This window comes from Capricornis sumatraensis, chromosome 6, assembly GCF_032405125.1.
Source record: "Capricornis sumatraensis isolate serow.1 chromosome 6, serow.2, whole genome shotgun sequence".
Taxonomy (NCBI): Eukaryota; Metazoa; Chordata; class Mammalia; order Artiodactyla; family Bovidae; genus Capricornis; species Capricornis sumatraensis.
The window spans coordinates 17,613,177-17,637,155 of NC_091074.1; the positions used below are offsets into that span (position 1 = coordinate 17,613,177).

The following is a 23,979-nucleotide window of genomic DNA, read 5'->3' on the forward strand; positions in this document are numbered from 1 at the left end:
CTGCTCAATGATATGTGGCAGCCTTGATGGGAGCGGAGTTTGGGGGAGATGGATACATGTGTGTGTATGGCTGAGTCCCTTTTCTGTTCCCCTGAAACCATCAGCACTGTTAACAGGCCATATACCTCAATACAAAAAAAAAAAATTTTTTTTAAATTAAAATAATAAAGTGAAGGAGTCATTTTTATCTGGAGAAGGAAATGGCAACACACTCCAGTATTCCTGCCTGGAGAATCCCTTGGACACAGGAGCCTGGTGGGCTGCAGTTCATGGTGTTGCAGAGTTGGACTGAGCGACACACACAAAAAAGATTTTATCAGGATTTATTGTATAGCTTGTCCAGTTGAAAATTGTTCTTCAAGAGAAACATGCCTGTGATATATTCAAGACTTAAAATTCTTTTTAGCACTATGAGTGATTTAATTTTTTCCTTTCTGTTTTCTCATGTTTTGTAAATGTTCTCAAATGAATACGTATTTTTGGTGCAATGGAGAAAATAAATTTGTACTAGGAAAAAAATGTCTCTGATTTCTATGCCGTTGCCAGAGCGTAGTGGTAGAGAGTTAATTTGCTCTGGGGCCTGCGGAGACGGCATATATGTTTTTTGTGCTATGATTAGTGGTTGGGAGCAAGCACATAGCATTCATCATATGGATCTTTCCAGTTCAATTTTAGAGAACTGTTCAGACCTCACAATTTTTTAGTCATTGTAGGTAATTTTGTTTTTTTAGTATAAGGGTGGTTAAAGAAGGTTTTTGTTTTTCTTCCTAAAGAATGTGTACCAGTGACTTTTACATGTACAACTAGGAAAGCTAGTCTGCTTATGAGTGTCATCATGGCATTTGGGTACATTCCTTATTTTGGGCATTTTGCTAAGTGCTAGGGCTTTATTATGAGCAATGGAAAGAGGGCTGTGTATTTAAACTTCTCAAGGAGACAGTAATAACTATGATTTCCACTTTTTTAGGATCTGGAAAATCTTACACCATGATGGGCACGGCTGACCAACCTGGATTAATCCCAAGACTCTGCAGTGGGCTCTTTGAGCGAACCCAGAAAGAGGAAAATGAAGAGCAGAGTTTTAAAGTAGAAGTGTCCTACATGGAAATTTATAACGAAAAAGTTAGAGACCTTCTTGATCCCAAAGGGTAAATGACTTTGAGGTTTGAATGTTATGATATTAGAGACTAAAACAGACTTCGTGAATTGGGTTAAGTGAAATGCTTTATACTGAACTTTGGTAGAGTTATTTATCTAGTTCCTGTCTTTGGGATTTGTTTTTGATTCTATTAAGTGGCTTCCTGCAGCCAGTTCTGGGCTTGTGAACTTGGGCTGAGTTGGGCTGGGAAGCATGGCTGAGCTGCATCTGTTTGAGCTGTATACTGCCTCTCTCAGACATATTCAGAGCCACAGAGAAAAAATATGTAATGATAGTTAACGTACTGCATATCAGGATAACTGGTATCCTTAATCAAGTAGGGTGTTTCTTTGTTTTAAAACGAGAAGTTTTGGATGGAATTCATCCATTTGTTTGCAGGCTGTGAAGTGAGGGAGAGGCATAATCAGAAACAGTGAAACCTGGACTTTTATAGGGTTCGTTTCAATGATTCTCAGAAGAAGAGACTGTCCCATTTCATGGCCTCGACTTTGGTTTCTTTCCTTATGTATTTAAATTGGTTTTATTTAATACAACAGCGCTAACCTCATAGCCCTAACATTGTGATTTGTACTAAGGACTTTTGACCCTCATCATTTTTGTGGCATAGACTTTGAAAGAAGTGGCTTCAAAGTGTTAGAAAGCCTTCGAAAATGATGGCTTCACTCTGCAGTCATAACTGAAGCTAATGAGGAAGATAAGGGGCTATCTGAGGAAAGTTGCTCATTGCACAGAGTTCTCAGAGTTCAGATTTTCAGGAAGTGCAACAATGGAGAGAGAGAAACAGATACTAACCGCAGCTTGTGGCTTATTGCTGTAAGAACAGCATTGGGGAGGTCAGAGAGCCATGTGAGCTGAGGCTTACAGAAAGTGTGGAGGATGCCTAGGGCACATCTAGTTATGTTTGGGTGAAAAAGATGATCAAGGAAAGCTGGTCTTAGAAGCGGTGAAGTCAGTGGCCTTCCATCAGGAGAAAACCAAACTGATCAACTCCTCACTGGCCTCTTGATTTCTTTAACAAAGATAACCATCTGCAGGCCTTTCTGAATGAGACTGAATTGGTACTTAGTGTTTCTTTTTTTTTTTTTTTTTTGGCTTCACCACGTGGCTTGTGGGATCTTAGTTCCTCAGCCAGATATATAATAGAACCTTGGCCCCTGCACTGCCACGGAATCCTTGGCACTTAGGTTTCTATTCAAAACCTTACATAACATTGATCGAGCAGCCCCTGGATGCCAGGCACCATGCAGTCACAGACGAAGAGCTCACAGTGGGCAGAATGGGAGTTTTCCCTTTTTTTCAGACTTTAAACTTGTTGTTTTGTATTGGGGTATAGCCGATTAATGGCGTTGTGGTAGTTTCAGGTGAACAGTGAAGGGACTCAGCCGTACATACACATGTATCCATTCTGCCCCAAACCCCGCTCCCATCAGGCTGCCACATAACATTGAGCAGAGTTCCATATTCTGCACAGTAGGTCCTTGTTGGTTATCCATTTTGAATATAGCAGTGTGTACATGACCTTCCCAAACCTCCTAGTGATCCCTTCCCCCTGCAGCAACTGTAAGTTTGTTTTCTGAGTCTGTGAGTCTCTTTCTATTTTGTAAGTTCATTTGTAAAATTTCTTTTTAGATTCCACATGTAAGGGATGTCATATAATATTTCTCCTTCTCTGTCTGACTTACTTCATTCAGTATGACACTCTCTGGGTCCATCCATGTTTGTGCAAATGGTATTATTTCATTCTTTTTAATGGCTGAGTAATATTCCATTGTATATATGCACCACGTCGTCTTTATCCAGTCAGATTGGGAGTTCTGGAAACAAATAGTTATGTAATCAATGCAGTAAGGCTTTTACATTGTAAAGGAGGCTTACATAAAATACGTGAGAGCAAAGAGGGACTGACTGACTGTCTTTGCCCAGGAGAGAAGGGACGATTTCACTGAGAGTGCTTGATGAATTTTGTGCTGAGTAGGAGTTTGTTACTGAGAAGCTGGGTGAGAATAATTCAGGCATAGAGGACAGCTGTGCCCGAGCGTGGAGTTATGGAGAAGTCAGGGATTTGAAAAGGGACCCAGCTGTTCAGTGGACTGGACGACAGATGTACAGATGTCAAAACAGGAAACCAGAGTCCAGAGGGAGGAAAACCATGGCCTGGGTACCCACATTTGCTAAATACCGTGCCCCATACTTTTCCTGTTCTGCCTTCAGTACTTTTTCTTGCACCTTCATCTCTGAAGAGCATCACTTTCCTTGAGACCCTAGACCTACTCTTTCCAGAAGTTCTTAGCTGACTTCATTCTCATGTTTTATACTCCACAGTGCTTGTGTGAATAGCTTGAACTTTGCGTGCATGCATGCTTAGTTGCGTCTAACTCTTGGAATCCCATGGACTGTATCCCACCAGGCCCCTCTTCCATGGCGTTTCCCAGGCAAGAATACTGGAGTGGGTTGCCATTTTCCTGCGCTAGGGAATCTTCCCAACCCAGGGATCAAACTCCAGTCTCCTGCATTGGCAGGTGGATTCTTTACCACTGAGCCACCTGGGAAGCCCTAACTTGAGCTTCACTATCTACAATTTGCTAAGTCTTTAATAATATATGCTTGTCTTGTGTATAGTGTAGTAATTAACTGCATGGGCTTTGGAATCACCTGGCACTGGATCCCGGTCTTCTACTTGTTACCTGTTGAGCAGGTTCCTTATGCTTTCTAGACCTCATTTGTCCAGAAGGGGTGATAACATTACATAATATCTCAGAGGGCTGTCGTGAAGATAGACTGAGATCTTAGAATATTTACTGGCTCGTAGTAAGTGCTCAATAAGTGTTAGCTGTGGTTGTTTCCTTCATGAAAATTTCTCGAGAATTTCTGTAGTGTTTCTGAAGAGCCAAAGTGAGTGAAGTAAAAGCTCTATGATTCCTTTTCAATGAAGGATTGTTTGAGAGAACCTCGTTACTTGACTCAAGTACTGACTTTATTGATTCACCATGTACTGTGTGTTGTGATGTAGTTATATTTTACTCAAGAGATAAGGCAGTATGCATTATCTTTAAGAAATAGGGAAAAATGAAAGGAAAAATGTTGTAATACAGTATGTATCCAGAGATCAGAACTAAGGTGAATACTCTTTATGCACTTTTATATACAGTTTTATAGTAGTAAGTTTTGGTGATTGATCCTAGGATACTGTAGATTCTAAATTATTAGAAAATAATGATTTACATAGAACAAGACTCATTTCTAAACTTATCATCAGTAGTCTTTTTAAAAATTGCAGTGTTTAGGAAATTCCTTGGTGGTCAAGTGGTTAGAACTTGACCCTTTAAGTGCTGGGGCTTAGGTTCGGTCCCTGGTTGGGGAGCTAAGATCACAAAAGATGCATGGTACAGCCCCCCAAGAAAAGTAATGTTTACACTTTGTGACGAGCTTTTTCGCATAGAGTTAGTCAGTGACACATATCCTTATTATTTCTTGGTTGATGCCATTAAGTACACTGTGAGCTGCAGGGTTTTGGCAGGTTCCCTTTACTGGTTTTATCAGTTCCTTGTTCGTAAGGTTTATTTATTTATTGTTTAACTCATGAGTATTTAATTTTACTGAATCACTTTTCAGTTTATTGAAATCACTTATGGAAATGGTATTTTTTTTTCCTCTTTAGTCTTATCATTTTGATAAAAGACGTGAATCTTTTCTCAATATTGAAACCACCTCGCAGTCCCGGGCAGTCCAGTTTTATGGTTTTAACTCGCTGTTCTATTCACCCTGCTGTCTTTGTCTTTGTCTGTGTTTGTCTTTATTCACGATCGAGACTGGTCTGTCGCTTTCTTTCTGGCGCAGTTTACTTTTATCTAGTTTTCTGCTCTCTGTGCTGCATTCTGTGATGTGACAAGCAGATTGTTTGTATTTATTCAACTCTGCATTCTTTGTGGTAGTGGACATCCCACAGTGTACCCTTTTGAATTATGTGATATTTTGCCCCATTATGAAGTTTTTCTTACTAGTCAAGAATCTTAAGTTTTGGTTTAAATTCTTCTGGGATCAAGTCTGTTTGTTCTGTTTATTTGGGATCTTTATTGAATTCAGTCTGTATTTTTATGGAGCCGTGGTTGAGTCCTTTCCTAAACAGGTTATTGTTTGAAAATTGTTTCTTTTGTTTTTAACGAGCAGAAGCCGTCAGACGTTAAAAGTCAGAGAACACAGTGTGTTGGGACCCTATGTGGATGGACTGTCTAAACTGGCTGTCACAAGCTACAAGGTAACAGCATCCTTTATGTCAACTACTAAGATTCACGGTAGCAAATTTTGTTGTTGCTAAATTTGTGACCTTTTTTTTTTTGCAATAGAAAAAGTTATAGCATCACTTTAATAAGTCAACGTTTTAACAGAGCTCTTTATTAAAAAGCTATATATGGTTATTAAGTCGGTTTAATTTTAAGAGAAGGTATACATGTTTGCAAGGCATACCTGTTCATCTGTTGTGAGACATTTTTTCCATATTTTTTGAGCTCTGAAACTGATATTCCTTACGGTTATATCTTAAAATGATAAATAGCAGAATTTTTTTCTTCCATAGTAGTACATAAAATAATGATGTTGCTTATGATTTTGGTGATTTAATGAAATTAAATATGAGTTGAATAGTTGGAATTCAAAGCCTGTTTCTAATTTGAGAGAATCTCTCAGTGGCCTTTAGTTACTAGTTCTCTTCATTTTCAGACGTCACAGTTATGCTTTGTGTGAACCTGTCAGGCTTCCCTCTTTGGGGAAACGGGGGTGGCGTGAGCCGTGATGTAATAGACACTGAATTGAAAGTCAGAGACTTGATTTGGTGACAGTCCTCTCACGTGACTCCTGTATGACTCTGGAACGTTTACTCCATCTCACCAAGCGTCTCTGTCCTAATTTTTAGAATGGAAGTTAGTTTTATTGTCTTGACTATCTTTCGAAGTAGAGTCAGTAGTTCCTTTGTTCATGAAGCAAATTCTGTCATTTGGTCAATGATACTTCATTTAGTAAACACTTATTGAACACCTCTCCTGTGCCAGACATTGTGCTAAGTGCTGAAGAAATAATAAATGAATGAGGTCTGTTCCCTCAAGATGCTTACAGATGTTTTAAAGGTATTATAAAAAAAAACATGATTTTAAGTGCAGTGCGAAATGTGTGTTTCAGATTCATGGTAGTTTGAATGTGGAGTTCCTAACTTAAATGGATATGTAGATATCTGGGGAGAGCAGTATCCAGGAAGGCTTCCTGGAAGAGAGCAGATGAGTTGATGCATGTGAAAAGTCCTCAAAAACTCTAGGGTATCATATAAGTGTTAGGTACTATTAGGTAAATTGTCTCGTTTGCAACGGCCTCTGAGAAGCGCAGTCTCTTGGTTCCACTGCAGTGTGCTCAGCTAAAGATGGGGTTCCTTTACTGGAAAGTACAGGAGACTGGATAAAAGGAAGCACTTAGTAGGCTCTCTCACAAGTGTATCTTTCTTGTTTCTCATTAAATCCCTGGAAGGTAGATGATGGTATAGCTGTGTTGTTACTTGTGTGCTTGCTAAGTCACTTCAGTTGTGTCGGACTCTTTGTGACCCTATGGATTGTAGCCCACCGGACTCTGTCCATGGGATCCTCCAGGCAAGAATACTGGAGTGGGTTGCCATTTCCTTCTCCAGGGGATATCTTTGACTGAGGGGTCAAACCCACATCTCTTAAGTCTCCTGCATTGGCAGGCAGGCTATTTACCACTAGTGCCACCTGGGAAGCCCCACTGTGATGAAACTTGTTTCAGGTTGCTTAAATAAATTTTTTAGAGCCTTTAACATTTTTTAAAAAATGAAGATCCCATAATCTTTCCAGTATATTATGCTGTCTCTGTTTTAGCTATAATGGTAAAGAAGTTTAGTAAATCCATGCAGAAAATTAGTCTGGTTCTCATTTTTAAAAACAGGTCTGGTAAGATATACACTAATTTAGTGATCCACTGCTATGCCTGCAGGGAGGGGTTACAAATTATTTTTGTTTGCTGTTTAGTCATACAGTCTAATTTGATTTAATAACTTCTACCGCTATAACTAAATAAGCTAAAGATTTCCTAATTTCTAGGTGAGATGAGGATTGGCAAGGCATGTTTGTCCATCCTGTGGGACTTTGACATGCAGCTTCTACTCTTTTCTAACTCTTGGTCAGAGCTGACACTTTATTCTACACCTACAGTAAATGTATTTTCTTTGTGTTTTCAGAGATAGTATCGGTTCTTATACGCTATGGGGCTTCATGTTCATTGGAAAACAGAATATAAACTCCAGCTGTGGCCGACTAAGCAGTGAAAATTGACATGCATTTCGTAGCATAGCAGAGTTTTCATATTTATTAGATAATAAGGTGTGTGTCTGTGATTTGTTTCCATGTAGGATATTGAGTCTTTGATGTCTGAGGGTAACAAATCCCGTACAGTTGCTGCAACCAACATGAATGAGGAGAGCAGCCGATCACACGCAGTGTTCAAAATCACCCTCACACACACTTTATACGATGTGAAGTCTGGGGTAGGTATTCAGATGCATGACTTTTTTTTTTTTTTCCAATTTCTAAAGTGAATTATGGTTTATCTTATTCCTTCTGGTGTTAGATGATTTAAAGTTGTAACCAGACATGTGCATCAGTTAGGACTCAGGACAAGAAATAGAAGCCGCTCTAGGTAAGCAGAAAGGATTGAATGGAGGGAATTGGATGATGATATTGTTGATATACCTTCTGAGAAGTGGTTTCTGAACTCAGTCTCTAGAAATAATCTCCAGAACAGTGCAGATCTCATCCAGTGAGGATAGTACTACCTCTGTGGCTACCCCCAGACCTGTGAGTTCCAGGCACATCCCAGAGCTGTGACCCAAGATACAGGAGTCAGTGAGGCTGCCCTCTTGGAGCCCTGGAAGTTGGAGAATGTGAGCTGGGACACTGTTTGGAAAACTCATATACCCATGCTCCTGCTTGCCCGTGGAAAAAGCCAGAATGTGCTTGACCTCTACTGTGTTTCTGCTTTTTAAATTTGAAGCAAGAATATCTGATTGACAGAGTCTAAATCACATCCTGAACACTGGCTGCAAGGGAGTCTGAGAAATGTAGGTTTTAGCTCTCTACTCTCTTCACCTGAAGGAAGTTGGAACAGAAGCTATACCAACTGATGGCCTATAGTCTCTGCCACAGCATTTTTTGAACGTTAAACTCTGATGGCAAATTGTGTAAGGTAATAACACCCTAGCTGATATAGTGAGATTTCCTTTGAAGTGTTACCTTATGCTAAAAAGCTGAGTGTTAGAAGGAGTAAGTTTTACTGGAGAACTTGTAGTCTAAGATTCTAGATTCATAGAATCATTTTTGAGCATTTGGCCTTAACTTATGAAGATCAACAGAACCAGAGATATGTGCTTCTACCACACTGAAAACTTCTTGTTGACTCATACATTTGTGTTTTCCTTCTTAGTTTGTATGTGAATTTTTCCATATTTTATTATTACCCTGCAGTGAATCCGTTTCAAGTACCAGAAGCTAAAATGATCACCCAGGCAAAGTGCTGTATTTTGGCAAGATTTTCATTTGCTGAGAGCATAGTTTTCTTCTTTTACCATCACAGCAAGATCAGTGTAATGACAGAAAGTTCTTTGTTTTCTACTTCCTTTTCAGCATAAAACAAAAAACATTCTGACATTTTTTTTCCAAACCAAAAGTACTTTTGATTTGGGAAGCTGAATTCCTTTTTGTTAGTAACATGTTTACTTATGGAAATAAATATAAATGTATATTTTAAAAGAAAGTTTTAAAAAATGATCCAGAAATGCAGTTTCTCACATTTCTTATATTTGCTGCTAAAGTACAAAATATCAGTTATGTCTGTGATTTGATAATAGAATATTTTTGATAAAGGAAAATGTCAGCATATATAAATACCTTAACTAGGAAAATATGTAAATTATGGAAAAGAGAATTATTATATGAACAATATGAAAACATTTTACAATGCATTAGGTTTTTGAGGGATCTTTCTGTTGGATAAAGTCAATTTCTTTTTTAATATCATAAGAAATGCAAATATTTTCCCTCGAGATTATTAGTCTAGATGAAATTTTAGGCACAGTTTCATATATTAAAATTTACACTTGTAATGCTCTTATGTATTTCGCTGTGAAAGTTTTGTTAGGTTCCCTTCAAAATGTACCATTTTGGAGTCACAGTGGTTTTTTGTGGAGATAGTTTCCTCTCTGGGTTAGTAGCTGTGTACAATTTTATATGTCTCTCCCACTAGGCTGTATAGTTTTCTTACATTGATTTATAGCAGTGCAAATTAATTTTAAAATGAAAAATACACTTTAATAAAGGATTCAGACAGTAAATTCATTTGGTAGAAATGTACCACTTTCTGTGTTCTTAAACTTTGAGTATTTGTCGATTTGCTCCCTAGACTTCTGGAGAGAAAGTGGGCAAGCTGAGCTTGGTCGATTTGGCTGGCAGCGAGCGAGCGACGAAGACGGGAGCGGCAGGTGACCGGCTGAAAGAGGGCAGCAACATCAACAAGTACGTTGTCCGGAAGCCCGCCGCACTGCTTCAGTGACTTAGTAGCCCCAAAAGGGACTGGTATAGTTTTTTAAAGAATAGGGTTCTGGAATGAATGAGGCTATAAAGAATAACTAGAACTTTTTTCATAGTATTTTTTAAGGGCCGAGCCTGTTCTGTGTTTTATTGAAGTGTCTGCTGAGGCCCAGGAACACAGCCTCAGTCAAGTCAAAGGTTCCCCAAGGGCAGCCCTACTGAGGTTCCAGCCCGGGAACTCTTTGTCCAGGGGGCAGTCCTGTGCCTGGTAGCATGCCCCTGACCTCTGCTCACTAGGTGGCGCTGGTACCTGCCGCCCCAGCCCCGGGTTGTGCCAACCTGGGTTATCTACAGATATTGCCCGTTGCTCCCTGTGGAGACACAGTCACCCTCGAGTTGTGAGCCGCTGATCTGAGCTATAGACGAGAACAAGCATAAGCGGAGTGTCAGACTCTTGGCATGAGTGTGTCTGAGCAAACAACAGCATGGGTACTGACCACGCTGGACTTTTCCTTTTATGACAGCCGTGGTCCTTATTTATACTAAGATTTTACTTTACCAAGTAATATTTGGTGCATCAAGTCCTACGTATGGTTACATATTTTCTTACCTTAAGCTAAATTGCGAGCCTGTGTTAGTGGGCAGGAATCTTTTCCATCTTTGTGGCTCCCAGAAGGACATAGCGAGACAGTCATCAGTAACCAACTGAATATCATAGAACAGCATCGTCCAGATGCTATGCTGTTATGTATTATATACGTAGAAAGGTTTTTGCCTTGTGCTATGTTTTAGTTAATTACATTGTGTTCTTGGCATCCTTTCTTAAAGATATATGGCATTTGTGCCATTATTTTGCCCTAGTGGTTTACAGCTTACATTTTCTTTATACAAAAATGAAAAAAAAAAAATTGAACCAAGCGATTTTATAGCTTACAGTAGTAGTATTAGAGGGCTGTCAGCTTTTAGAGTTTGTGTGTTCTTAACCTGAGCAGCACAATGCTGACAGAAGTGCTGTTCTCAGGGTGGCACAAAGGCATCTTGATGTTCAATCTTTGTGCTTAAATGTGACATTTGATATACTCAGGTTTTTACAGTTATTACGGTTTGTTGCACCATGCAGGTCCCTCACAACCCTTGGTCTGGTTATCTCAGCCCTAGCAGATCAGGGTGCTGGCAAAAGCAAGAATAAATTTGTTCCATACCGCGATTCCGTTCTCACTTGGCTGCTCAAAGTAAGTTGTCTTCAACCCCCTTTCTGGGATTCTCTTGGTGGTTGGTAAAAAAAAGAATAATAAAGAGTAGACTCTTGATTTCTCCTGATTATAATTTTCTACATCAGTGTTCAAATTGATAATCATTAGACTCTTACATGGTAGTTATAATTTTAATGGATTAAGCATAGATTTCTTCCTGATTTCACCTGAACCTGGAAGCAGTGGGGTTTGGGGCACATGGAATCAATTGCACTATCACCTCTAAAACTTGGGGACCAGAACAAAGAGCTAGTGCTAGTCTCACAACTGAGTGAGTCCTAAGAAAGGGGTTTCCACCGCCTTCCAGGCTCAGCCGGACTGCTCCAGCCTTCTTACTGACCCCTTTTGTCTGATGTACTTTTTGGACCTTGTTTTCCTGTTTAACTTCCAGACTACTCATGATCATTTTAATTTGCTTTTGGCTTCTTAAAGGTGTTAAAGGGTAGAGAGTAGAGCACACAGTCATTCACTGGTTAACTGATTCAGCGTGAATGAGAGAGATGGAAATGAGGAAAGAAAAAAAAATTGTATGAAGTGCTCTGAGGAGGATATAAGGAAATGCTGGACACTTCTTGTCCTGTAATCCCTCAGAGTCTAGTAAGGGAGAGATGTGTGCACAGAACACTATACCACGAGTTGGTGATTCCATGGGAGAGACGGAAATGACATGTAATAGGAGTGTGAAGGTTTCTTCTAGTCTTCAGGGTTCCCTTTTGTCTTGATAGAGTCGTCATGATGGACTGCGTATTGAACTGGAAGTTACAGGATATAAAATCTAGTGACAGTTTAACTCCTTATAAAGTTGCCAACCCAGAAGAAGATATTTTACCTCAATGCTCTTTTTTTTGGTTTGTTTTCAAGGAAGTCTTTTTAGCATTTTTATTTTAAAATTTTCTTGGCTGTGCCACATGGCATGTGGAAATTCAGTGTCCCAACCTGAGCTTGAACCCACGCCCCTTGCACTGGAAGTCTGGACCACCTGGGAAGTCCTGTACCTAATGCTCTTTAAAAAAATGTTTTTAAAATTGAAAAATAATTCTGTAAGCCCTGTTTAGCTTTATGTTGGCCTGTTCTCTTGATTTTCTTGGTCAGGAATTTATTGAATACCTGTTTCTGTACTAGCAGTTGAGCATGTAAAGATGAGCTGAGTGCAATCAGCATGGTAAAGCCCACAGCTTCTGAGTTACTCTTGACATGTTTAGAGAACTGTGCTTATGAAGGAAGAAGGATGTCCTCCTAGTTTCTACATCCTCTCAAAGGCTTGCTTAATGTTCAGCTTTGCTTTCTAAAACTCTTAACACCATTTGAGCATGCCTCATTAAGTGAAATTTGCCACAGTAGAAAATCAGGTAGATTACTTCTTTTGGCCAAAATGCAGTAAAAATAGACATTAAAAACAAAAGGATAAACAAAATTTGATATTGAAACCACTTGTAGGCTGATTCACATTGACGTATGGCAGACCAACACAATATTGTAAAGCAGTTATCCTCCAAATAAAAAAATTAAAAAAAACACTTGTAAATAACTCTTGAATTAAAACCATATGGTATAATATAAAATACTTAATTACTGAGGAAATAATTGTCTGGTCTTCCTGTGTTAGCAGTTTATCTTGAAATCTCATTTGTTTCATTTCCAGAAGAAATTCTCAATGAAATACTTCTTCCTCACACTTTTGATAGAAACATCTGAACATTTATGATAATTTCTGGATGTGCCTGATTTAAAAGAATATTCATTGCTGTGTTGTTCTGATGTTGCTACTTCAGTCCATTTAACCTAACAATAAGAAAAATCTTCAGTCAATTGACATAGTTAACATGGCCTAGGTTAATTATTGAGTGTCCATCCCATTGATAGGCTGGAAGTCAGGAGAGTTTGGGTCAGGAGAATCATGTACCATGCCTCCTTGGAAGGCAGGTAATAGTGTTCCCATTTTACAGATGCGGCAGCATATGCAGAGCCAGCAAGTGAGGGAACCGAGACTGGGATCCAAGATTGCTGCCCATCTGCTGTTGCCTAGGCTGTGCTCTTCTTACCAAAGGTTTCTTTTTATTAGAAAGAGAAGCACTTTTTTTTTTTTTTACCAAATGTGGTAGAAACTGTTGAATATAATTGAACTTGAGCAAAACTAAACACTTCTTTTTTTTTTTTTTTTTTTAAAAGCTCAATTTATCTTTGATAAAATTAGGCTGTAATTGTAACTTTTATTGTGTAATTTTATCTGTTTACTTTTGGGTTGTTGCTCTATGGGCTTTTCCCAAGTTGTGGTGAGCAAGGGCTACGCTCTCGTTGCGGCGCACAGGCTCCTCATCGCAGTGGCTTCTCTTCCTGCAGAGCACGGGCTCTGGGCGCACAGGCTTCAGTGGCTGAGGCATGGGGGCTCAGGAGTTGCAGCTCCGGGACTCTAGAGCATAGGCTGAGTAGCTGTGGTGCGTGGGCTTGGTTGCTCCACAGCACGTGGGATCTTCCCAGGTCAAGGGTGAAACCCATGTGTGTTGCGTGGGCAGGCAGATTCTTTACCACTGAGCCACCAGGGAAGCCCTGTAATTGTACGTTCTATATGTTCATCCGTGGGCTAAAAAAAATGCATAGTTTCCTTGATTGTTGGCATATCTTTTCTAAAAAACTACATGATTTTTTTTCAATAAAGGCATAAGTAGCGCATTTATGTAAAGATATACCAGGGTTTAAATGGTTTTCCCCATAGCCTCTTAGAACCCACTGATACACATATCATTCTCCTTTGAAGTGCCTTCTATGTCCCTGTTGATTTTTCCTTCTTTAATTCTTAATTAGTCAAACTCTCCTTCATCCTTGTTTAACTGGTACAATTCTACTTTTCTCTAACGTAACTTCCATGGGACTCATAAAATTGCTTATCCTTTATAAGGTTTGCAACTTCTTTTTTTTTTTGCATTGTATATGCATTATAATTATGTTGTGCTCTCCATGTTATAGCATCTTAGAAACCGATCACACTTGGTGATTTGAGGGGGGTTGATGGATGTGATTGCTTTTTCTCACAGGTGTGTTTGAATGCTTACTCATTCGGTCAGTGGTCACTAGAGAACCATTTCGTATTAAGATGATTTTTGCTTATCTCTGCAACTTTCTACATATTTCTCTTTAACATCAAATAACTTCTGGTAATGAATGCGCCAGTAATGAATATCTTTCAAATTCATCTACTTTTAAAAGATTATTTATTGTTAAAATTATTTATGTATTTACTCGGCTGCGTCGGGTCTTGGTTGCAGCCTGTGGGATCTTCGTTGTGTCATGCGGGATCTCTCACTGCTGGGGCACGGACTCTCCGGTTGTGGCACGTGGGCTCAGTAGCTGTGGTGCATGGTCTTAGTTGCTCAGAGACACGTGGGATCTTAGTTCCCTGACCAGGGATGGAGCCACTGTCCCCTGCATTACAAGGCAGATTCTTAACCACTGGACCACCAGGGGGAAGTCCTTCAAATTCATCTGTTTTTGCATCCTTACTGCCACTTCCCTAATGAATAATGAAGGGTTTTTTCTCTCTCCTGGATGATTGAAACTCCTTTCCTGAGTTTTCCTAGTCCATCCTGTTCTTTAGTGAGGTTGCTGTCTTTCAAAATCAATGTTCTTCTTTTTTTTTTTAATCAGTGCTCTTCTTAAACTTAAATCTCTTCAGTAACTCTCCAGAGGGCCTTATGTTAGTCCAAATTCTTTAAAGACTTGTGGTTTACTCGGCTCCTCCCGACTTCTCATTGTTCAGCTTTTGCTTCTTGACGTGATCAAGTCTAGCTGAGTGATGAAGACTTTGCTCTAACTCTGCCGGGCACATCCTTCCTCCTCTCTTCCACCCCACTTCATACTTTCCTCTCCATCCCCTTTACCCCAGTGATGCTTATTCATATTTAGGTGTCAGATGTCACTGTCTCTGGGAGTCTTTCCTAACCTTTGAAGACTGTGCTTTCTGCTCTTTCTCTGTTTTCCCGGACCATATTGTATTCATCCTTACTTTAGTTCGTAGCCGATAGTATTTGCTCACCAGCATCACCCTCTAGATGATAAACTCCACGAAGAGCTGAATGAATGACTTCAGCTCTTCTCTGCGCTAGCATTATGACCTTTGGTAAGTCTGTAAATCTTCCTGAGTCTCAATTTCTCATCTGTAAAATGAAAAAATTTGATTAGGTGACTTCAGAGAGTTCTCTCAGCTTTACAAAATTGCGACTTGCCCAAATCAGATTTCTTTCTTAGGTCCATTTAATTTGCCATTGCTGAAACAAAGCTCATCTGATTTGCCTAATTAAACAATTAAAGAGTAAACAAGAGGCATTCCACTTTCTTCTTGAACGCGTGCCAGTTCTTCTGTTGCTGTTTCCTTTTTGCTGGTGGCGTGAGGCCATTTTTGAATATAAGCATATTGTTCCTCGGGCACAAGCTCTTTTAAAATATCAAATATTTGTCCTTTGCCAGGTTTCCTTTCCTCAGCACAAACTGAAGCACAATACACATGCTTTTCTCCTGTGGTAGTCATTGTTAGCAATCTGCTTTTCCCCAGTAGCATTTGCTACTGGTGTGGGCTGAGAGAATGCAGTGCTTCTAGAAGGGCAGTCTTACATGGTGCTGCTTGTGGACTGAATTCCAACCAGAGATGTAATTCCTGTGATCTTGGTATATAATATTTGAACTGCATTACCATGCATGGGATTCTTCTTGACATTTTTTCTGCAAATTGCCAGGATGGCACCGGCAGTGCGTGGTCAGTGTCTAGAAGAGGAGTGAAGCAAGCGGTTCCATCCAGACTTTGTAGAAACTGCCTTTGCTTCCTAAAGCCCAGATTACTTTTATTTCCTTCCTTTTCATGCACTGAAGAGTACTTTCTTCAAAGATGTAATTATCTTAGCTATGTTTCCTGTGGAAAACCAAAATCTTAGTAATGGATGAATAAGTGGACATATTGTTAGTGATTATATTGAACCATTAGCAATATGTTGGGAGTTATTTTGTTTCTGGCACTAGGACAGAACAGTTTGGAAAGGTTTCAGGTCTGAACTCTGTGTTGCCAAGGGTTGTTTTGTTTTTGTGCTGTTGTGGGCAGCTAGAGGGGGATAGAAATCATAATGGGTTGGAAGGTAGAGTACAACTGGGCTGGAATATTTTCTGTTTGCTAGTTCTGGATCTATAGGCCGGCTGTTTAGCCTCCTTTGTCACAACGAACCTCTGGTTCTTCATCAGTAAAATGGGGATAATAATTAATTCACACAAGGCTGAGGACTAACTCATCTACGGGCAGAGTTTTATAAATCACAGGTTGTTCAAACAAATTTTAGGTATGTTGATACTGGAAAAAAATTCCTGTCTTCAAAAGTGAGAATTTGGGAGACCTCCCTGGTCTGGTGGTCCAGTGGTTAAGACCCCATGCTCCCAATGCACAGAGCACAGATATGATCCCTGGTCGGGAAACGGAGACCCTCCATGCCGCACGGCTTGGCCAGAAAAAAAAAAAAAAAGAATTTTATATTGGTTGATGCTGCCCGAAGAGAGGGTTGGCTTTCTTATGTCCTAATGAATTCTTCTTAACTGGGCTATTTAAATGTTCTCTGTAATATTGTAAGTCTGTAATTCAGTGATACTTCACTGGTGAAAGGGGGGTTATTGAATGAAGTCTTCTGGGTAGCTCTCATCCAGGGCTGGTGTATACCTATAGCTGTGTAATACCCCCAAGACTTAGCAGCTGAGGACAGCCATCATCTGTTATCTCAGTTCCTCTGGGCAAGATTCCGGGTGCCCCCCAAGTATTCTGGCCGGGGTGTCTCCCGTGGCTGCAGTCCTTGCCAGGCTGCTGGGGTTGGATCTGCTCACCTGAGTGCTTGTGGACAGGCTTCAGAAGACGTGTTCCCAAACACCGCCGTGGTGTCTTTCTGGGGCTGCCTCACATCATGGCAATGGTTTCTTTCAGGGTGAAAAACACGCACGAAAGAAGCCAGCCTGTTTTTGTTTTAAATTATTTAATTTACTTTTTACTGCACTGGGTCTTCGTCACTGTGTGCAGGGTTTCTCTAGTTGTGGCAAGCGAGGGCTTCTTGGCAGGACGCGGGCTTCTCACTGTGGTGGCTTCTCTTGGTGTGGAGCACGGGCTCCAGGCTCACAGGCTCTGTAGTTGTGGTCCACAGGCTTAGTCGCCCCATGGCATGTGGGACCTTCCCAGACCAGGGATGGAACCCGTGTCCCCCTGCATTGGCAGGCGGATGCTTTATCACCGGACCATCAGGGAAGTGCCGAGAAGCCAGTCTTTTGTAACCTAGTCTCAGACATGGCAGGCCATCACTTTTGTGTTCTCTTTCTCAGAGGCAGATCAGCAAGTCCTGCCCACACTTCGGGGAAGGGGAGACCCTGGGGTGTGAATTCCAGGAAGCGAGATCTCTGGGGGTCATTTTTGAGGCCGCCTCCTGCAGTTGGAGTTCATGTAGCCTTTATGTGGTAAAGTGGCGTGGGGTAGATCTGACTTTCCAAGTCTCATTTTGTAATGCCAAATTATATCTAGTTATTTTTAATGCTGTCAAGGGAAAGTCGGTTTTTGAATTGGTTGCAGCCCATTCTAAAGCTTATTTATTTAGTTAGCAGTTTTGTATAATGGAGATGAATGTCTTTTTTTTTTTTTTTTTTTAGCACCCTTGTCTGAACTCTAGCAGCGGTTGTACAGAACTTGAGGCCTGTTTTAAGTAGTGTTTGAAGTGCTGTCAGAGGGAATAAGTTGTAGTACCTTCAGTGTATCTTTTGTTTAATAAGACCGTAATTGTTCCTTATGGCTTAAGACACTCCAGCTACGTGGTGTTATGGAATAGATTGTAGGTAATCACTCTTTGATCAAATGCTATTAGGGTTGTTCAGTTCTTCTCAGGGAGATTTTGCAGGTATCTAAGGAAGCATCCTTTTCTATTCTGAGCAGTCTGCTGACCTATGGTATCATGTTGCCTGTTAAAAGATGACAAATTTACTTAGAATGAATTTTTATTAAACTGAAATAAAAGGGGGCTTCTTTGTATTACCATTCCCTCTGTTCTTTCTCAAAAACCAAAGCTCCTTTTTGCAGACAAGTGGCTTGCCAGAGAAGAAAAAGCAAGGAACTGAGAGTCAGTTCACCTGTATTTAAGTCCTGGCTTTGCCCTTAAATCTGTGTTTGACCTGGGGACATTATCTCACCATTTCTGACTTCAGCATTCCCATATGATGCTTTCTTCCAACTTGTAAAAGCTATTCAGTTTCTCTTCTCCTCCAGGACAGCCTTGGGGGTAACAGCAAGACCGCCATGGTAGCTACGGTGAGCCCCGCAGCTGACAACTACGACGAAACCCTTTCAACCTTACGGTATGCAGATCGTGCCAAGCACATCGTGAACCACGCTGTGGTGAATGAGGATCCCAACGCACGAATTATCCGGGATCTCCGGGAAGAAGTAGAAAAACTCCGTGAGCAGCTAACCAAAGCGGAGGTATAAGGCCTAGCTGAGCCATGCCTGTGGGTCTAGGGAAGTCTAGTAAAGCTAGAACTGGAATTGTCTTCCCCTTGGGGCCTAAATGATGAATATTACTCAAAATGTTTGGATTTCCTATAGGAAGAGAGGTTTGAGATGAGTAATAAAGGAAGACGGATAAATTGTCATGCTTGAAATTTAGATAGTTTTTACAGGTGTTAAGGATTGACTAGAAGGAGAGAGTAAAGGTAACTGAGAAAATGTTTCTTTGCACTGAACAGGCGACAGACAAGAGGGAAGAGGTAGAATAGGGGAGAGAAAGAGAGGCGCTTGAAACAAAAACAGATACAACTTAATATTAGTGCAGCAAATGGTGGCCAGTGGGCATAGGCTAATTAGAAGAGGAATCAAATAGGTTTTTGTAGAACCATATGCTTGCAGGTTGAAGTCCAAACAGAAATACTATGGTCTTGCACAATATAATAATCTAGCCTTTTCATGTTATGGGTTAATTATGTTCATAAGAAAAAATATTCTAGAGCAGAAGTAGCCGTCTTTTTCATAGTGCTCTATGTCACTATCCTTTGTGTTGAAACATGCTATAGTAAATAGTTTTGTTACTGAATTTGAAGCCTACACAATTCTAATCACCGATCTGTTTTAGTTTTTGAAAGTCTGTTGAAGTATAGCGTGTCTACAGTGCTGTGTTAATTTCTGCTGTCCAGCATAGTGATTTAGTTATATGTGTTCTTTCCCACACTCTCTTCCATTATGGTTTGTCATCGGATATAGTTCCCTGTGTTCGACAGTGGGACCTTGTTATTTATCCATCCTGTATATAATAGTTTCAAATGCTTTTTATCAAAAGTGGGATAAAATGTCAGATTCAGGATCCCTACTTTAATTAGCGTTTCTGTTCCTATGATTTCTGAGCACTGTGGAATTCTTTCCTGGACCTGGGACCATAGCCTCTTCTTTCTCATGACCATCAGTAAATTATGTGGTCAAAATAATTATCTTGATTGTATTTTTTGCCTGTTGAATCTTACTCTGTTTTTATAGGAATAATTTTACAATTCATCAAGATGCTTTGAAACTTTGTCTGTCTTCCTGGTATAATAATGCCATCCAGTTTGTAGCATGTACGTGTTTAGGCTGTGTATCCTTGAATACATACCCAAAGTCATCAGTGAAGACTAGGATGAATCATGTGTCTTGAGTCTAGACCTACTGGGATTAAAAAAAAAAAGTCCTTGATAGTTTGAACTCTTTATCTCCCTGATTGTAGTTAGACCTCAAAGTAGCAATAGGTTAGAGGAAAAGGAAAAAGTTAAGTCTTCCTTCAAGCCCACTGGATAACTGGATGAGTCTGTGGGACCCTCGTAGTCTGGATGCTGTGGGTGAGTGACAGTCCTTGTGTCTTAGGTGGGACGGGAGCCTCAGCGAGCTGTAGAGCTTCGAGGAGGCACATTGTTCCTCTTGTCCTCTTGGGTTTAGTGAAGATGTCCTTTTTCCAGGACCTCGTACACACATTTCATGAAATAAACATTTTGCTTGTAGGCAATGAAATCTCCAGAGCTGAAAGACCGACTGGAAGAGTCAGAGAAGCTAATCCAGGAAATGACTGTGACCTGGGAGGAGAAACTAAGGAAAACCGAGGAGATTGCCCAGGTTCGTGATTCCTCCTTAAGGGGAGAGCAGCCTTGTGGCAGCTTGCGCAGTGCAGTGCTGAGCATATTTCTGGTTCCCTTTTAAAAAATGTTTATTTATTTTTAATTGAAGGATAATTGCTTTTCAGTATCGTGTTGGTTTCTGCCAAACATCAGCATCAATCAGCCATAGGTATACATATGTCCCCTCCCTCTTAAACCTCCCTCCCATCTGCCTCCTCATCTCACCCCTCTGGGTTGTTACAGAGCATCAGGCTTGAGTTCCCTGAATCATACAGTGAATTCCCATTGGCTATCTATTTTATATATGGTAATGTATGTTTGACTTTTAGCTTTGAATGTAGCAAATCTAGCAATTCAGATTTGTTTATTAAAAAAAAAGAGCTGTTTGGCTTCGCTGAGTTTTTGTGGCAGCATGCAGGATCTTTAGTTGTGGCTTGTAGAATGTAGTTCCCTGACCAGGGGTTGAAACCACGTCCCCTGTATTGGGAGGGCAGAGTCTTAGCCACTGGATCACCAAGGAAGTCCCAGATTGATTTAAATAAGACCTAAATCCAGGAGTCTGTACTTTAACAGAGTTAATTTGAAGTTTAAGGAAAACATAACTATAGTTAGTTGAGTATTCATTATGTAAGAAATACATTTGTAGGGCCATAAAATTTTTTAAATGATATAACTAGCCACTGGCTGTGAACACCCAATTCTGTTAAATGCTTTGCAAACCTCAGAAACTTACCCAGCTACAAAATTATTAGTAGCGGATATTTAGGCTGTGAGCCTCTTGCTTCCTTCCATATGACAAGTCAGTAAAAAGTAACAATGAAGTACCTAAGTCCCAAGTGACTGTGTCTCACTTTTAGACCATTTAATATAGAGCTGTGAAATATCTCAGTGGGAATATTAGTGTTTGGAGAAGATCCTAAAATGTCCAAGTCTCTGCTTAGTAAAGATTTGCTCTATGGCTTTCCTGTTAGAGGCTTATTTAGCCTGTTTAAAAAATATTAATATATATGATAATGTGGAACACAGTACTACATTGGACAATCATTTCATGGTTGGGCAACTCTGATAATAGTAGCTATTTAACCGAAATCTTGTATTCTTCCATTTTTGCTCACTGGCCTTAGTTTGTTCTTCCAAAGCTAAGAGAATAAGCCCACTTAGGCACAGTAACTAATAATAGCAATAATAACCAGCACTTATTGAGTACACTTACATGTTGCACCTGACACTAAGCACTTAAAATCTTTTTTTTTTTAATTTTGTATTGGGGTGTAGTCGATTAATAATGTTGACTAAGCACTCTTAAATACAGTATTTTATTTAATCCTCCCAATAGCCCTGCAAAATAGGGCCTGTTATTACCTAGATATTTAAAGTCACCCCTGCCTCCTCCCTTCCTTTTCTAAAGTTGGAGAATCTCTAGTGTTCACTGTTCCTGGTATTCATGCATGTGTAGAACTGCTGCTCCTTTCATTACGCAGTAAATCCCATCTCTCAGGGTGCTCTCCAGAATCAATGGATAGATTAGATGTTGTAGGACAGCACTGCTATTATGTAGCATACAGAGGATGTTAGATTTGTATTAGTGCACACTAGGATTTAAGTTGATTTTTAAACATTTTTGTTACAGTCCTTTTCAAAACAGATGAAAACATGAGTAGAACAAACCCACACATAGCCATTACCCAGTTTCATTGAAGGCCAACATATGACCAGTCTTGTTTTATCTGTATCCCTGCACTGGGTTATTGGAAAGCACATCCCTCACATTACCCAGAGAATACACCAGTGTCTGAGCTTTATTTCTCATTACATGTTTGACTTTGTTTGTCATAGGTTAAGGTCATTCTGATAATTGTCCGATTTGGGACTAATGGATGCGAGCCATTTTGAGCTCCTCTGGAAGTAAGACCTTGACTCTGAAGTGCTGTCGTACTTGGGTTGCCTGCTCTGACACACAGCAGAGTGGGTCTAAGTGACAGGGCGGTGGGGGGCAGCTTTCCTGTGGCATCTTTCCTTCCCTGAGTGTCCTCTCCCACTGTCAGATGCCCCTTTTGCAGACCGCCTGGTTTTTATCGAACACCGCATTCAACACCTCATCTTGCCTGGCTTCAGTGCTTCCAGCTGTCTTCTCTCTGTCACTGGTTTATTGGTCAGCAACCTCTTTGCTGTACAGACTAGCTTTCCCTAAAATGTATTTCTGGCAGCATATCCACCGGCTGTTAATACATCTTTGGAGGAGAAAAGAAGTGGTGCACGGTCAGGTAACTTTGGGGAAATCTGGGTGAACTGAGTCAAACGGACTTCTCTTGGTAAGAACTTTCTGGGAGTCTGTTCCAAGCCAGCCTCTGTGCTCTGGGGCCTCTGCGTCTGGCATGCCAGCCCCCAGAGCTTAATCCTGACATCGAATCCTGTGGAACCTAGCTGTACTCTCTTGACTCTTGAGTCATGTGATGCTTTATTTACTGTTCAGTTTTTTGTGGGTATACTTTTATTACCTAATGAGTTTATAAAGTTCTCAAGGAAAAAAGCCATATCTTTTCATTTTTTCCTTTTAATATTTATATTCATTTATTTGGCTCAGCCGGGTCTTAGTTGCAGCACACGGGATCCTTAGTAGTAGACGTGGGGTCTAGTTCCCCAGCCAGGGATTGAACCTGGGTCCCCTGCACTGGAAGCACCGAGCCTAGTCACGGGACCACCAAAGAAGTCCTCCTCCTAGTTTTGAAAGTATGTGCTCAGTAATGTTTTTGATTAAATAATTTGAACTCAGAGTTGACTAATTTCTCAGCTCAGTGCCATATCTGTGGTACCACATTCTTTAATTTCCGTCTTTTCTGTTCTCAGTAAAGAAGTGTGCACTTAAGTGAGACAGATCAGGGGCTAGGAAACTAAGCCCTCGGGCAAAACCTGGCCTGTCCCTTCTCTCCGTAACTGGTTTTATTGGAATGGGCCATGCTTATTTGTTTTAGTATTTTTTATGGCGTTAGCAGAGCTGAATAGTTATGACAGAGACCACTGGACCCAGATGACTAAAAGATTTAGTGTTTGACATTTTATAGAAAAAGTTAACTAGTCTCTGATATCAGAAGCAATACATAGTAAATGTCACTATATTTGATCATATAATACTTGTTTATTCTTGGAACTGACTCTTAGATGTTGCAAACTTTTATAGTTTATTAATAATTAAAAACCTAGAGTCTGTTTTTTGGTGGTAGATGTAACAAGTGAATTGATGGGTTTTCAATGTTGTGCCCTTCAGTTTAAACAAAAATTGTATAGTATTTCTACTGTTATAAAGTCTCAAAAGATAGGAAAATGCTTAAGGAAGTAGGGTAAAGCAGTAGTTTACTCAATTATCTCATTTAAGTCCTGTCTTTTCTCTTACTCTTGAGTGACTTTATTTTTGTTAAGTCGTACATTCTTTTTCTGGCTTACCTTTGCCTCTCTATGAATGAAAATTTTGCTACTAGATGACAGTAATGAAATTTCTTCTAAATTTATAATTATTTCCATAGTGAAAATTGCTAGAGTCTGCTGGGAACTCAGGGCTTGCCTTGTGGCTCAGCTGGTAAAGAATCTGCCTGCAGTGTGGGGACCTGGCTTCGATCCCTGGGTTGGGAAGATCCCCAGGAGAAGGGAAAGGCTACCCACTCCAGTATCCTGGCCTGGAGAATTCCGTGGACTGTTTAGTCCATGGGGTCACAAAGAGTTGGACACGACTGAGTGACTTTCAGGGAAGTCAAACCAGAGTTCTCTCAACCTAGAGGGGAGGGATGTGGAGGGGAGATGGCACTGAGGTTTAAGAAGAGGGGACATATGTATACCTATGGCTGATTCATGTTGATGT

General features: G+C 40.3%; 1 protein-coding gene across 1 annotated transcript in view; it reads left to right on the forward strand.

The window, feature by feature from the left end:
• KIF13B (kinesin family member 13B) overlaps positions 1–23,979 on the forward strand; it is a 187,690-nt gene that overhangs the window by 65,328 nt on the left and 98,383 nt on the right. The window contains exons 6-12 of the mRNA XM_068974383.1: positions 968–1,148; positions 5,327–5,414; positions 7,566–7,700; positions 9,611–9,723; positions 10,859–10,970; positions 18,259–18,471; positions 20,014–20,124. Of these exons, the coding sequence (XP_068830484.1) occupies positions 968–1,148; positions 5,327–5,414; positions 7,566–7,700; positions 9,611–9,723; positions 10,859–10,970; positions 18,259–18,471; positions 20,014–20,124 (953 nt within the window). The remainder of the gene's footprint in view (positions 1–967; positions 1,149–5,326; positions 5,415–7,565; positions 7,701–9,610; positions 9,724–10,858; positions 10,971–18,258; positions 18,472–20,013; positions 20,125–23,979) is intronic.